The sequence below is a fragment of the Sitophilus oryzae genome, unplaced genomic scaffold (genome assembly GCF_002938485.1).
Source record: "Sitophilus oryzae breed Bouriz unplaced genomic scaffold, Soryzae_2.0 scaffold_177_pilon_pilon, whole genome shotgun sequence".
In the NCBI taxonomy this organism is placed as follows: Eukaryota; Metazoa; Arthropoda; class Insecta; order Coleoptera; family Curculionidae; genus Sitophilus; species Sitophilus oryzae.
The window spans coordinates 7,921,482-7,938,938 of record NW_022146479.1 but is presented as its reverse complement, the minus strand read 5'-3'; the positions used below and the strand labels follow the sequence as shown (position 1 = coordinate 7,938,938).

Genomic DNA, 17,457 nt, shown 5'->3' with positions numbered 1-17,457 from the left:
ATTTTTAAGTTACCTAGTTGTTTCAATACAAATATAATCCAAAATAACAAAGGTTGGTAAGAGTTAACTAAAAACAACCAATTTTCGATATATCTACGTGTAGAATTGAGGTAGCGATATAATATTTTCATATACTACCCTTTTAAATTAGTACATAGCAGCAGTTTTAACGAAAATCGCCAATTTTCATGACTTTTGGCTATTTTTCACTCATTTCAAAGGTCATAAAATTATGAAAATTTCAGAATATATAGGAAATTTTATGTCGATTCAGACTTTGGTCTTCATCACAATATCGATAATTATCGACGATATCGATAACTAAAATATATCGATAGATGCATTTCAATAACTTATCGATAGGTAAAATCCATTATCACCCATCCCTAGTTACGATCAGCTGAACTTTTCTGAAATTAAATATCGAGCTATTTTTTCACCATCTGTGTTGACACTGACACACTGATTTATTTCAATTTGGCCTTGCAAGTTTGCAATACCAGCGCCACCAAGCAGAAATCGCCGACAACTGTTTTAAAGGTTTTATTTTCGTTGTGTTTCAGCGGGCTCGTTATCGAACCGACGTGAAAAAATAACTTGATTGAAAGCTTTAAATATGAAGCGAACGTGGAAGATATAAATTTGCATTATTTAATAAAATATGGAAAGATAATCTGAGAAAAGACGGTATACCGTAAAAGATGTTGCTTCAGAGCAATCAATAAATAACATCTACACTCTTAAAAGTCGGAAATATTCTCTTTTTATCTAATGTTTGCAAGAGTAGTAGGGGGAGCAAAACAGTTATACCAACCAGGTGGTGCATCGCCGTTGGAAACATAGGAAATCCCATGCAAATTTTGAACTATCCAAACAAGCTGAATATATCGGGTGCGTTTCAAAAATGGCTCACACTTATAACTTTTTTATTTTTTTAGATAAAAAATCGAGATTTGGTATATTAGTATATGACTTAAATTAGAGATTGATTAGCGTATTGAATTATTTTCGGTCACTTCTACACCTTTTGATTTTTAAATGGCACCCTCTGAAATTTGAAACTGCAACATGCGATTCATAACGACAAATTGACTCGAAATACCGAAGTGTGTGGTACCAAATTATTAAGTATAATAAAAAACACAGCGTACTACTTCTTCATTCACTGGCCTTTCTTGATGATTTTGTTACTAAAATGAATGAAATTTATGTTTCTTAGTGTGTGCTATTGATGTTCTTTTACAGTTTCTACAATACTTCTTATGTTAATATTCTTATTTTCATCCACGTGAAGTAAATTATTTAGATCTTTATCATCATAATTCTCTTCAGTCCTCTCGTGATTGTCAACTATGCTAAACGAAAATTCTGTGGTTACAAGAATCCATTTATTAAATTTGGAATATTCAAGGCAACGTAAAAGACTGGTCCTCCTTTTTACCACTTATGAACGGAGTTGTTCACAAACACTGTGAAAAATAGCTTGAAAATTTAAATTCTCTCGTTATTTTTATGACTGATGCTGTATAACTAAAATTTCATTATTTTGCCAGACTTTAAGAAACCACGCCAATTTTATACACTAAAAATACTAGGCTCTTTTTATCATTTTTGGGTATTCAAAATGTGAGTTTCTAAATATTTAAACTAGTAAGAGAAAATCGTTGGTTAAGAAAATAACGTTAATTAATTATGTTAATTTTTCTTTCTATGCCTAATTTTCTTTTGTAAAATGCCGTGCACTCATAATCCTGTTGATTTCCATATATTTTCCATTTATTTTTAAGTTCTTCCTTGTGCTCTTTTTTTTCTCGTTTGAATAGAAAATCAAAATGCGAAAAAAGATCTATTTAATTTATGGCTTTTGCAGACACCTTTTTACTGTGACGCTTTCTATGAAAATATGGATAGTGTTTTCGAAGCCGTTAGAAAAAAGAGCCTCCAGTCAACATTCCCATTTCTTTTATCGAGTTCGTTTCAGTTTGCGCTCGGGAAAGTTCGATAGAAGAAGTTGAAAATATAGCCGGAGTTAAAAGTTAGCTAATTGGGTTATTGCATTGGACATGAGTGTCAGTATACAACTCGCTGTAATTTTGATATTTGCTGACGGCTTCATTAATTTCTTTTGACTTTACGGGCGGCTTTCATAATAAGACACCGAAGTGAACTTGAGTTTTTTAATTTGTTCGAGTCTCTTGGAGCTTGGATAGTTTGTAAGCAAAAACTATTCATCAAATTTTAGTTTATGTAAGGATGCGATGCAAACAATTTATTTTGGTTCATTAAATTTCAAAAAATAATCAATTTTTTATTAAATATTTAAAGTTCAATAAAAAAGTTTGTGTATCCTATACATAGAATTTACGCGACTGAGAAAAATCAAAAATTTTCCTTGATTTAAGTAACTTAAAGTATTTTTGATAACTTAAGGTACGATGATATTGGTCTGGTTTTTCTGTTACTTTGTTCAGTTTTAATATAAAAATAGATGCAGTTTTTCTTAAATTAGCTAAAAACGCCTTGTGCAAAATTGTTCAAATTTGTTGTGCGTATTCAGCATACGCAGACCTTTAAAAAACTTATTTACGACTTTGTTGTAAGATCAACAGAGGAGCCAATGTTTGAACTATTGGGATATTTTGTTTCCAACGCCTATGCACCACCCGGTAGATAATTATAGTTAATGACACTAATAAGAGTTTCTGTTTATTTCCGGATATATTCAACCCTGCAAACTGCATTGTCATTCTTGAAATGTCACTGACGGAAACTCTAAAAGTCTCATAAACCCAACAATGTACCCTTTAGAACGGTATTTAGTGAGTGGTTTTGCTTTGAGTGAATTTACTTAGGATTAGTAAACTTGAATAACAATAAAGTTAGATAGTTTTTAATTTAATATATTAATGTAGTAATTATAATAAATTAATTGTATTGACTAATGGCTTTAATTTTCTTGAAAGGAATCAGAAAAATAACTACTTATATATACTAAAAAAATACATAATATTAACTACTAAGGAAAACTCAGCATTTATTAATCAGTTGTGATATTTTATAAATTCCAATGCTGGGTATTTCTAAAAACATATGTCATCTCTCGTGGGGAAATTCCTCACGTAAAAATAAGATTTAATTGTTATATCAACATAGATAGGTCCGATGCTGTTTTGTTTCATAGCGCCAGGGGGTTACAGTCTTCATTTTTTTCGATTTAGTATAATTTTCTTCAAGTGCTCTTAGCAATTCGAATGAAATTTTGAGGGTAAAAGTTACTATAAGTGCATCCTATTTTAATCCTAAAAAAATGCTGAGATTCACCAGGGAGCTCCATATAGGTTATCAGTAGAATATTTTGTAAATAAAACATGTGTGCCACTGACTTTTTTCTCAAGTTAGCAAAAATTAGGCAGGCCGTTTAATGCCGATTAAAAGCTGTTTCTTGCTATTTTGACAAAATATGAACTTATATTATAATAACTTTTACTCTCAAAATTTCATTCGAATTACTATAAGCACTTGGAAGAAAATTATTATAAATCGAAAACACAATAATTGTAACTTCCGGTAGTTACGAAACACAGCATTTTTTTAAATTTTGAATGAATGAATTTCTATAAAAAACAAAACATATTTTTAGTAAGTTCAATGGAATCATATTGTTTCTTGAAGAAACTTAACAAATTATAAGTACGATGAACTAGAATATACATAAGAAATAGAACAATTTTAAGTGTTTGTCACATTTTAAATGATACCATATTTACTACTAAAAACCATATTAGAATAAAGCTTACCATCAAGCTGTCAGCAAAAGTCTTGAAAGTTGCTACATTTATATAATTTGATATTAGAATTAAGAACAACACTGTAAAGAGCAGAGAGAATACACTGATGGCACAGAAAGACTAATAATGACCAATTTTTCTAATGTATTTTATATATAAAGATATTTTATGACGACAACATTAATGCCCTTTCGGTCTGTTTACTGCTGTTTGATACTAATTGACGTCGATTTTTCTTAAATACCGGAGAAACGCTTTTTTATTAGGGTAACGGAGCAAATCAGATAATTATATTTCGTGATTGATTCTTCGAAGCAGAAAGACGAGCCGAGACACGTCCTTTAAGGGCGTTTTCGGTAATATTGGCATCCAGTAACTTGCTTCTTCATTAGGTTATTTGCAAAAATAAATCTGATCTGTGCCTACGCCCTATATGATAACACTGAACAATATATTATTTTTTTATAATATTTTATTTCCTAAAAAAATCTTATTGTAATTTAAATACCTATCCGAGAGTCAAGCGGCATTAAAAGTGACCAACTAAGTAACCATCAATTCGAAGTTGGATCAAGAATGCCTAGAGAAGCCTGAACAAATTAGGCAAAAAAAATAGTCCTCCTACTCTGGGTGTTAGCCCACCAAGGAATAGAAGATAATGAAATAGATAACGATTTAGCTAGAAACGGAGCGAACACACCACTAACTGGACCAGAACAGTTTTGCTTTCCAAGTACAAATCAAGTTAAAGCAAGAATCTGGAAGAGTCCATCTGTAACCTGGAATAGGAATCCTCCAACGGTCTAAGACGCTCGAAAGAGAGAAATTTATCAGAAATTTGGTTGTAAGTAAGAACAATCCTTGTATTGTCATGGGGTTTTTAACAAGACAGTGTCTCCTTAGCAAAAAAAACATCTCATTAGCAAAAAAATATGTATTAAAATATCAATATTTTTGATAAACACGTGGACTTCCCACAAATACACATCGCGTTACTACGTATTTCCAAGCCGTAGGCTGTATCTCGCTAGCTTGTGTGTCGCGGCCTTAAATTTTTACTCCCAGCGCGCGTAAAAAAGTTTCAGTTCAAAAATATCAGCTGAAAATAAAAGTGAAAATTGTTTCAAACTCTAAGTGGCATTGCTTTATATCTGCGAAATAAAAGCATAATTTCTCTAATCGCTTTATATTAAATGCAAACTTATCCGTCCATAAAAGCCGTCGCACTCAGTGTCTTAGTTTAATCGAGTTATAACACGAGAATAAACACCACACGTTTTCCCTTATCGCAAAAAGTTTATCGATAAAGAGGCAGAAAACTGTAAATAGCAGTTCTAAACGGCACGTGTTTAGTTTTTCCCTCGACTTGATTATTTCTCGAAAATATCCAGGATTGTTGCCATACTTTTATTGGGCAATTTTAATGGACACATCGCTTTGTTATAAGACTTCCTTATTGTACTTATTTTTTTAAATTTAATTTGTAATAATCATAATCTGCAGTTTATTCAATCATTTCCAATTATGGTGTAGTCTTCCTTACATATTAGACCCAATTGCATATGTAATTGGGCCTAATGTTGCCTATTTTAGGCTACGCGGGTTCAAATTATCCCTGCTATATCTTAGGCTTGGTCTCCTAGGCATGGTCTCCTAATTTCTCGTATGAGCCATGCTGTAATTTTTGTGGCCTACCTGTGTCCTTCTTGCCAGGTGTCCTGACCATTGCAACTTAAAGCATTTTCCCCATTTTGTGAATAAAATCTATTACCTGGAACTTTGTCGTGTCCACTTTCTTCTTTTACAGTCTTTCTTTGTTATTTCCAGCATATTTCGTTCCATTGAGCGTTGTGTAGTTTTGCGTGCATAGGCCATGGTAGTACACATTGATCGAATGTTTTTATTGTAGATAAACTGGTATTCTAGATTTGAATATGATGATATTGTACTTTATGCTAATTTAATTCCTCTGTAGATTTCTGGTAGTCGAGATCCTGACCTGCGTATATAGTATTATGTACTCATCTACTATTTCGAGTGCTATTGAAACTATAATTACTAAAGAGTAAATATTTTTTATTGGAATAATAGAATAGTATGGAGAGCCAGAGGCATTTTATTTTATAAGCCCTTATTTTGTTTAGATTATCTGAATTTAATTTGTCAACTAAACTTTCTCATTAACTGCCGTCTTTCTTGATAAGACCTTAAAAGGACTATATATATTTTCAGCAAAAAAAAACTTAAAATAGTTTTTAAAGACAGACTGCTCGGTTTCCTATTCAGACCGTTTTACTTTATGTTGGATTCAAACGTTTATTTTCAGAGAAGCTTTGATAAAGTTCCGTTAAATACTTCTATAATCTAATACAATCTTGAAGCTTGTAAACCGAATAGAAAAACAATTCTTCATTCAAATTTAATTTGTCAGTATAATAAATTACTTTTAACAAAAAAAAGTTTTAAAGGAAAATTAAAAAATTGGGTAACTCTATTTTCTTTTTTAATAAACTGTTATTTTATAGAAACAGTTTTTCTGATTTTCTGTACGAAAAAATAAAAGGGCGAATTAGATATCTTTGTCCCCGCAATGTAAAATGTCAAATTTTGATGCCTTCACAAGGGTAAAGTAATTCTGTGCCGCAAACCCCAGAGCGTATTGGCAAGGGTAGGAAATAACAATTTAAACAAATCCTCAATTGCTTTTGGACGAAAAAAGGCAATAATGATTTTTTTTGCTGTGGTTTACTGTCAAGTTCAAGGATTCGACTAAAGCTATAATGTAAAAACAGTGCGGTCAAAAAAGTTAAATTGTCTAGATTTTGATGGAAATATTAAAAATATATTTTTATTAACTCCCTGAAAAATTATACATACACGATAAACAATACATAAACGATAAATAAACTAGGGCCATTTCATTATATTTATGTCTCGCAATTTGTGAGTCCTATCTATCAGATACTCTTAATAATTTATTAGCATCTACTATACGCTTGGCATAAATTGTTTTTCAGTTAATTCCGCGCAATGGCTGAAATGGCTAAATTCAGGCCCATACAGTTCATCTAATCTATAGTTTGATCACTCTGAACGTTTTTGTAGCCCTTAAAATAAGTCTAAAATGAACATAATTTTGTATGATTGTAATTTTTTTGTTCGTTTGATGAATCAATGAGTATTTATTTAACTAAGCATCATATACCTTGATAAGTTGTTACCCAGAGTAGGGGATTATCGTTGCCTAATTTATTCAGCTTTTCTAAGCATTCTATGGCCAACTTCGCACTTAAGGTAACTTTTATTCTTAATTTTTTTTTCGAATTACTAAGTGCTTAAATGCACTGACGAACAGGTCGCAGCGACCAGCATTTAATTTGATTGTATTACTGGTTTGATTTACTGTTATCATTTGATATATTAATGGTCGCTGCGACCTGGTGGTCAGTGCGTTTGAGCTAAAGCACTTGGAAGAAAATTATAATAAATTGAAAAAAAAACATTTTAACCCCCTGTAGCTACGAAACAAAGCAGAATCGAACCATGTTGATATAAAAAATAAAGAATTTTACGTGAAGAATCTCCCCAAGTGTATTTTAGAACTTGTTTTTAATTAACTTTTACGCACATAAATATTTTTTTCTTAAAATCCTAACTCTACTATGAACAGAAATCTATGGTAAAACAAAAAAATACAAAATGGATCTTGCCAATCAGATAACAGTTATTAATGGCAATTTGATATAAAATGAACTATTGTTGTACTCTATTAAACCAAAGAAATTTGGCTGTATGCAAAATTTTAACAGAACTAATAATTTAGAGACCTTATCACGCGACTATACACGAAAGTGTTTCATGGACAACCCGACAAAAAGAACTTAATAATACATATAGTGTTGTTCTTTAAATTAATAATTTTTTGTTTAATAATTCCACTTAATTGTTACACTGGATATTTTCTAAAAAGAAAATCAATAAACAGCTTGAAAAATAAGCCTGAGATTCAAGCTCAAACCTCTAAATTGAAAGAATTATGGGTTTATTATCTAATAAATTTGTTAAAGTAGCTTTGTGGTAATAAGAGGCCAGAGAAAGAAAGCACGTAGAGGAAAATTCACTTAAGAACATAAAAGTTTGGCGTTTTAGTTTTAAATTTACTTTTCGAGATGTGAAATGGCCGTCCAAATATAAAGAAGCTATAGTTTATTAATTATTAATATCCTTCGATCGAATGATTTTGGCCATTGTGTTATTTTGTTTGTAGTTGTGCATCAATGTTGTAGCCAGTTTATTAACATTCAATTCAATTATTTCTTATTGTTACGAATGAAAGATACGTTAAACATAACCATTTCTGTCCAATATAGTTAAATATCTGCCAAACATTATACATTGTACCTGAAGATCCACTGAGAGTTAATTTAAAAAAAATCAGAGCAATGATTCTCGATTTAGTTTCTACTATAAAAGTTTTTGTTATGTCACAATTAATTTTTTACATATGTTTGCGCTGTATAATAAATTAAAATAACTACACAATTTGTTCTTCGCTATATACAAGCTGAACTAGTAGATTATACCATCTTTAACTAGGTTTTAAATTACCAATAGTATTCCGAATTAGCCTCAGTTCCTCTATAATAATACAAAAAAAAACAATTATTTTCAAAACAAGGTTGCCAGTAAGGAAAAGTAACTCAAAAATAAATCGAAAGTTAAGTGAGTGAGAGAAAAAATATGAACTCTTGAAAAGCAAGTCTCCGATATGGCTCGCAATATATCAGGAGAAATATTGTCAACTAAAAGATGAAGGGGCCCAAGAAAAAGTAACTATAAATAAAGTTAGACAGAATTCCCTTAGGTATTTATTCCTGAACCGGTTTATCCCTTACTTGATTTTTTTATAAAAGTGAATAAAACTTAGTTTAAATATTAAGAAGCGTACCGGATATTTTTCGTGCTATTGCGAATTTTTGTATGGCAAGGCAAGCCCGTAAAGGAGTATTGCACATATTGTAAGACTTAAAAAGAAATATTCCACATATTCGAAGCAAAAACATAAAGACTTTGTGTTCGCCTAGAATTCACATATGCAGAGTAAGAGATTTTGTCGTCACATTGCTAACGGATTTTTCAAAAGGAAACAACGACAAATCAAATAGAAAAACACTGCGTTACCTTGAACCACAATCTATATACAGTGTATTTTATAACTAACAATAACCAATCTGTCGGTTTCTTTTTTTTTATGTATAAAAATTTTTAATCTAATATATAAAATTCTCGTGTCACAGTTTTAGTTACTTAACTCCTCCGGGACGGCTTGACTGATTTTGATGAAATTTTATATGTATACTAGCAGACCTGGCCACGCGTTGTTGTGGCTGCTGTGGCTAAGGTCAGTGATGCGCAAGTACCCGGTATATTGATATTTGGGTAAATACCATTATACCCGGTATATACCCAATCAACGTGAGTACGTTTCGAATTTAAGGTGTTCTAACAATTTGTTGTTAAATTAAAACTGTTGTAGAAGAGTACAAGTTTACGGTTGAATGTATTTTTTAATGCCACATCTATAAAAATAAAAAAAATTCTCCAAGAAATAAAAAAAATTGGGGTGGACCACATTTATCACTTAAGGGTATAAAAAATAGATAACAATCTATTCTCAGACCTACTGAATATACAGACATCTAAAATTTCATCAAAATTGGTCAAGCTCATAAAAAAAAACAATATTATATGGCAAAACAACGTTTTCCGCGTCAGCTAGTTTCTCTATATTATGTAAGTTCATAAGTTTTGATTTTTGGACAAGAAAATATTTTATGACATTTGATGTTATGACATTTTATGGATCTTTTAAAAACAACCAATTAATAATGTGCTGGTAAGTTTATTAAAATATTTACAACATAATCTATATTACAACCTGTTAAAGGCAGGGGCATTTTAAAGAGCAGGAAAAATTTTATTTTGTAATCAAATTACAAAGTGAAACTTTTAATGGTATTTAAGATATTAATTTAATTAAGTACATGACAAAGTAAAATGTTAAGATGGCAGAGAAAAGCGAAATCAAAGAGTTTGTTTACTCTTTTCGAGAAGTATAATAACGAAAACAAGGATTGACAAATTAAATTATCTTTTTTTTATGCAAAAAGTAATTTGGTTAAAAGTCGAAAGATTCGCTTTTAATATTTTTTATGCTTAAACATAAGGTAGTTTAATCAGCAAGTATATATTTTTTTTCATTATAAGGGATACCTCAAATGATATACGAGTATATACTGTGTGGTATAGAATTATAGAATAGACATTTTCATACAAACTGAAAGGAATTCTTAACAATTCGATAGTAATTTGCACCTCCACGTAAGTTTTGACATTCTGTAGTTTTTCGTGGCATGATGCTAATCAGAATGGATCGATATCTTCCTGTGGTAGGAATCTTGCATTTGTTGAAGGTAGGCCAATGCGACAGGTTGTTATTAATTTAGTATTAAGAGTTCATGTTTTTGGAAAAAAAAACTAGATGTGACCAGCTTCCATCTGTTATAGCACCTCAAACCATAACGCATAAAGACTAGGATAAAAATGTTATTGTATACTACTTACTTTATAGTAAGTAATTAAAATATTAGAAATATAGCTAAGTATATACTGGGTGTTGCAATTTCTATGTTATACAGTCGTTACTAGTAAAAACTCATATTAACTAAATTTGTTAGCAGGGTACTGCTAGATATTAAAAGTTGTAGATGTATTTATTAATATATAATAAATTTTTTGTCCTTTTTAATGTTAAGCTGTACTTACCAATATTTTTTTCTCGTACTCTTCCTCAATTTCCGTGCCATTGTAGAAGAGTTGTTCAGTGTTGGTAGTGTTGGGGAAGTAAAACCCTGTTTCACAGTTGCATGTATAACTTCCACGGCGAAATCCTAAACCGGCAATAGGTATGCACTGAAAAGAACATGAGAAATTATTATCGTTATATCTTACGAGTAATATAGAGAAAAATGAAATTATTTTATCCTCGAATCACAGAACTGTGAATAAAATTATATTGCATATATGTTTTGTTAGTGATGTTAATATTTCAGAAATTTTTGATTGTTGCAGAAACTTTCGGAAACTTTCGGAAATTTATGAAATTTTAGTAAATTTTACAATTTTACATATTTTTTGATGATACAATAAAGGAATAAATTAGATAGACATTTGATACCAACATGTAAGTGAAAAAAAATAAACAAAATATTAGTTGTTATATTTTTAATAAACAATACATAACTCATAAAAGTCATAAACATAACACATAACAAAAATCATTTGGAAACGTTTGTACTTTGTACATAAACCATGAACTATGACTATGAACTTAAAAAAAAATAAAAAAGCACGAAATATAAATTTAAAAAACGTAAAACACAAATAACTGAATTATTCTATTCCGGAATACTTTCAGGCGCCGAGCTGGTCCCATCTTCATAGGGTATTATAGTAGTAGTAGTACTGTCTTCGTCAGTCTCTATATCCAAATCAGATATATTTGATGTATCATCTGGTTTTGATTCAGAAGAAAGGTTGTTGAATATCGTGCTCCATATCCACTTTTTGTTTTTGTAGTAATAATTTATTGTTATGAGCTACGAACATTATTTTGCCGGCTCTTTGTGCAGTTAATCGATTCCTTTTTTTAGTATGGATAAAACTGTAAGTAAACTTCTCTCAGTGGCTGCAGATGACGTTGGTAAAGACAGCAGAGCAACAACTAAATATTTCAACTGAGTATTTTTACACATTGCTTGCCACCAACTTAGACAGTCTACATTTTTAACTGATATCCAAACGTAGTCGAGAGCCCATAAACCCGATTTGGCGCAATAATTTGTTACATCTGTAAAAATGGCTTCTTTATTATTGACAAACTGAGGATGCTTGTTGGTGATATTGTTGATAAATTCCATAGCGGCTATGTGTTAGCCATTGTTAAGTTGCTCTCCCAGGAAACAGAGGGGTCCAAGAGATTCGCGGTAAAATGCATTGGTTTAAGGGCCATACGTTTTCTATTTCGTAATGCTGAGAAGCATTCTCTTTCCTCTGATTTAAGAATAGGCATACTTGATACACTTTCGTTAAATTTTTGCTCAATGTCTTGAATTTTGAAAAGAAATATCTTGAAAAATTCGGTTTTTGGCGAATATTCGCGATTTTGGGACCGAATATTTCGGAAATTTCTGAAATTTCCTGCAAAATTCGAATGGAAATATTCGCTACCAACATCACTAGGTTTGGTTCATTCTCCGCCGGTGCTGCCACCATCGAAGAACATCATAAACAGTCAGTATATACAAATACACGAGTTTAAAAAGCGAGTATACGAAAAAAAGTTTATATAATTATTCTAAAAGTGTTAAAAATAAAAAAGTAAATATTTTGACACCTTCAGAAGGTATAACTTGTATTATAATTTATTATTGAAGCTAAAAAAACTTTTTAGACGAGTTCAACTACTAATTGGTTAAAAATTAAAAGAGTATACCATTAATATTGCAAATTATATTTTATCCTCTTATTGTACAGTCTGACAAACGGATCTGAAACAACGGAGCAACGGTAAGGGGATCGCAATTTTGTGAAATGAACTAAAATCTATTCAATTTATAGGTAATATTGAGCAACTTTGCTTTTCTATTATTAAACAACGAGTGACAACGTCGACTTTTTTTGCCCGAATTCCTCTTGCTGTTTTAGTTCCGTTTGTCAGACTGTATATGTCTATTTAATTTTTTTGATTATAAAATGGGCTTTTTTTTGAATTTTTTTAAAAATTTTGTTTACTCACTTAATTGTCTCGTCGAATTGCTTGAATCCATTTTTGCTTTTGATCAAATTAGTTTGAGAAGCTGTGAAGCCATAAAATGTTGATTCGAGAGATTCAAATATTCGGGAAAGTTGAGTTATTGAATGTTATTGCACCCAACAACCACGTAATAACGCCCTCCTTTACGCGTTAACATGTTTTCAACAATTTTATTAACATTGGATATTGCCAGAACACAATGCGGCGCCCAGTTCGAGTTCTTTTTCACTTAATTTTTACTACACGAAACTGCGTTACATCACACAAACCTCGTACCTGGGTGTTTTATAGTTTCAATAACTGCACTAGCAAAAAACTAAAATATTTGACAAAGCCACGATTTCAATATTATATTAATGGGAACAACTTTTGTATTTCAATAGTTGTAGCTAAGAAATGTATCATATTTATATTACTTGATCCTAAACACGAAAATAATAAAAATCGAGAGTAAAATGTTATTAAAATAAATTTCTATTGCTGATTAATAAATTGCCTCTAATAATAAATCGTAAATAAGCAGTTAAAATACAATAGGAATCACTAGACTTTATTATGCAAATAAAGTAAATTTTCGTGGTGATTACTATGAACGTTTTGTTAAATATCACGAAAATAAATATACTTGTACATTTCGAACGAGGATTACACTACGTATCAATTTTCCAACCAAAATAAAATGCCACGTCTCAAGTCAGATAATGATGTCTAGCTCAGATAAGAGAAACGTACATTTCTCACTCCATTAAATGAAACTGCAACACCTTTCACCTCAATAATACAGAATCTAGTCTAACGCTGCTTAAATATTGCTCAACTTTCGAACTTCGTCAACTTTAATAATGGAAAGACTTTCGGAAAAGTCGCTTTGAATCTATTTAAAATATGTTTGTTCTTTGGCTTTTCATTCATTAAAAATTTAACTAAGATTTTCTTGTTAATAGCTAGTCATGAATAATACTAATTTTCCGGAACATTATTCATGAACTAGATAGTTAAAACGTTTAGTTAAACATATGTTTATATGCAGTACTATTTTTTTAACATCTAAAAGCTTTTTAAACTGTCGTGCTGAAACATAAAAGCGCATTTATATTTTTCTTCCGTTAAAGGAAATGTTTTTTCATAAAAACAGAATAGCTTGCTGAACAAAATGTTTCTTTTTTGCTGATGCGTTGCTCATATATGTGAATTTTAAACTCAAAAACATACTTGCTTTTATAATTTAATATGTAACTATTAAAATAAATTTGGGACACTGTTTTAAGTGAGTAGAATTAGTTTAGGACCTTTTAGAGAACCCGATTGTTCTACATAATGCCCGGTTTACATGTGTTTAGTAATTTAGTATGGTAAAGTAATTTAATAGAAAAACATTTTGTTAATACTAATCAGTTGGTTAACAGCAAAATGTTCATATGTAACTATTAGTTTAGTATCTAAAACTAGAAACGAAGAATGTATAGAATGTATAATAATTATAAACCGCAATCTGAAATAATAATGAAATGAAAGTTTTTAAAAATCTTACAAATAATTGTGAAAAAACTTGTATTCTAAACCAGACAAAAAGTAGTCTATGAATCCGTTTGATAATTATATATATGCCACTACTTAACTAAATTGCTGGACACCTGTAAACCAAGCCATATATGTTGATCTAAACATAGTTAGTAATTCAGCCAAGTAATTTAGTACATAATACAAGTTTGGTTTGAATTTTTAATTGTAGAATACTGAAATTTAGTTGATCAGTTATTGCGCTACTTGATCTTAATCTTAGTAAAATCTTTGCCTAATGGTGATGGTGGAAATCTAACTCTTGCAAAGGAAATTCAATTTTATTTTCTTTATTATTTCGCAAAGTTTTAAAATATTATAGAGGGAATTATACTTTATGTACCTCCTTTTTTTTACAAAGAGATTTAAAAGTTTTTGAGTTAAAGTTTAACTTTTATCTTCATTTTAACGCTCATTTAGAGTTTTAAATTTGTATTTTTTACAACGGCAGCTCATTTCTTTTTTAAGTTTTATTTCCAAACGAAGTAACATGAAATAATAATTTATTAAAATAATAAAATAATGAATGTTAAATTTAACGGCTTTTCTTTTATAAAAGAAAGTTTCTTAAATTGTTTAACGCAAATGATTTTTAAGAATCTATATGGATTGTGCTTAGGAAGTGTGATCCTAACTGAAATAAATTTTAATTAACTAAAATACGGTGAGTCAAATCAAAAAGCGAAATTAAGATGGGTACTTTGCTGGAGAGAATTATCGTACGATGCGAGAGAATGCAGGTAATTGAATAATTGGATAATGACATACAACTAAGGCTCTAAGCGCGCGGGTATCAACTTAGAATTAATACCAGTAATGCACTATTTCCGAGTTGGTAACGACAATTCTACCTCTGCATTTCATCGTTTATATATAGATGAAAATATTTTACATATGATTACTTTAAATATGTCTAAAGCTTCATTCAGAACCTCAAAATTAGTGTATAAATAAGTTGCTTCAATTATACTTTTTACTTAAGAATTTACGACCTTACCCATTCACAATGTCTAAAAAATACAGTTAAAATTAATAGAATATATTACTACTACCGGTAATTTCGGTAATTATTAAAAGAAATCCGTCTGTCTGTCCGTCCCACCCCGATTAAGATCGGACATCAACTTTTAACGTTATTTATTTCAAAAGTGGAATACTGGTGGAAACTGGAAACAATTGGAAATACTGGTACTCTTAACAAAGACAGTGCCTAAATTAAGTGTTCCATCCTATTTCCAATTGACTTCGGAAAAACTATAACTAGCATCTTAAAGTTCAAAATAAAAAAAGCGGACGCGAACGCTATTGATATTGACGAATTCGTTAATTCTAACTGAGTCTCCAGAAAGGTCAAAGTTGAATTGCGCTAATATTCCGGTTTCTTCAACACTGGCAGAAACTCTGTTGTCGATTAAGGCAAATCTGTTACATTCAGTGAGAAAAAAAACAGAAGCCAACCAAGCTTAACAACAAGGCTGTAAACATCTATGTTTATTGCCCAAAGCTAGAAAACAGAAATGCAATATTTTCAGCAACAAGGAATTAGTGGAAATATTTAAAAATGCTGCTTTAATTTGATAAAAGGTGGCTTTTATATTTTTTTCTGCTAGTTCTGATAAAAAACGGTAAATACCGGTAATTCCATCTTTTAAATTACCGATTACCCGTATTCATTTCATAATACGAATGTAAAATTAGACAAGTAAAAAATAATCTAATTTCTTCATTTATTTTTGAGCTCTAATTTACGGCACGTGGTTTTGTTATACTTCCTATTTAATTAATATTTGAACTTTTAATGGTTAAATTTATAGGGCTTGCTTGACTGCCAGATGTTAGCGAAATTTTATTGCGCTTTTTATATCGTAGTCATAAAATGACGAAAATGCATTAGACGTTACTTCCATTTAAAGAAAAAACCTTCTTAAAGTATGGAATTGACGACAAATTGCGTCCATTGTGTTAGCTAATGAAAAGCGATATTCTCAAAGCTGGTGCATTGACAATGGGACTACCCTGTATAATCGTCATTTTAAAACCTCAAATCAGATATTTTTCTTTCGAATCGTTGACGTAAATATATGCCCGACGAAAATGTTATTTTAAAACAATGATATATTGGCATGTCTGCAAAAGTATTGTCTATGATATATTTCCCTTGAAGCTTAATAAAATTTCGTTCGTATTGTTATTTGAAGACAAATATTTTATTCCAAAACTGCAATATATATGGAAAAGTTTTATTTTTGGTTTAGTTAAAACGTATTTGACAATATAGACGACTTTGATCAAAATATATTAAGCTATCCTATTATTTTCTAGATCATACAAAGTTTTGTTTACATTAACAGATAATCTGACTATTTCTTTTTTGTTATTTTTTTGAGTAATAATTAAGTTGAATAAATTTTTACTGTATTTCAGGATAAGTATTGTAAAAGGAATCATTTAAAGATAAGATTTATTAGGTAATTGGGATAGAGTGCCAAACTAACGAAAGACTGGCAAAAGTATTTACATAGAGAGAGAAAGAGGTAAAAATTCGGTCTTAGAAATAAATCTTTTGTCGAATTAAATAGGTGAGTTCAATATTTTATGCAAAGTACGGATGAAAAATAAAGAATTTTCCTCATACCCGATAGTAAATCTCATTTTATCAATCTTCTGAGAATAATCTTACTAAAACGAGCGTTTTAAATCTAAAGTAACTGTCATGCAAGCTTAACCAAGATTGAGAATTGTATCTAACTCAGTTTTAGAAAGTAATCTAAAAAAATATCAATGAACTTGTTTAATTGTAAGTTCAAATTTTTAACAAAAACACTCACCGGCACGAAAAACGGACAACTTAAAATTTTGATGTATTTTAAAGTTTAATATATTTCACCGTAGTGGGTCGATTTTGATGATTTTTTAAGCAATATGTAGCTAAATTATTTGACTTTTTAGTATCGCTTTTTAAATTAAAAATGAAAGTTTCCATCTGTCAATTATATGAAGGAAAACAAAATGTTGATATTTTGGGGAAAGTATGAAACACCCTGTGGAATATGTTAAGATAGCAAGCACTTAACTGGGACCAAAAGCAATGTTTTTAATGTAAAAATTACGAAAAAATGTTAGTTTTCTGCAAAAGCCAATATTTCAAAAAGAAATAAAGCTATTGAGATGAACTATAAAATAAACTATATTTTAAAGTTTAATATATTTCACCGTAGTGGGTCGATTTTGATG

At 30.2% G+C, this 17,457-nt stretch overlaps 1 protein-coding gene across 2 annotated transcripts in view; it reads right to left on the bottom strand.

Moving 5' to 3' along the window:
- LOC115882458 (probable G-protein coupled receptor CG31760) overlaps positions 1 to 17,457 on the bottom strand; it is a 216,307-nt gene that overhangs the window by 63,258 nt on the left and 135,592 nt on the right. For both annotated transcript variants that reach the window (XM_030900525.1, XM_030900526.1), the window contains exon 4: positions 10,614 to 10,760. In XM_030900525.1, coding sequence (XP_030756385.1) covers positions 10,614 to 10,760 — 147 coding nt within the window. The remainder of the gene's footprint in view (positions 1 to 10,613; positions 10,761 to 17,457) is intronic.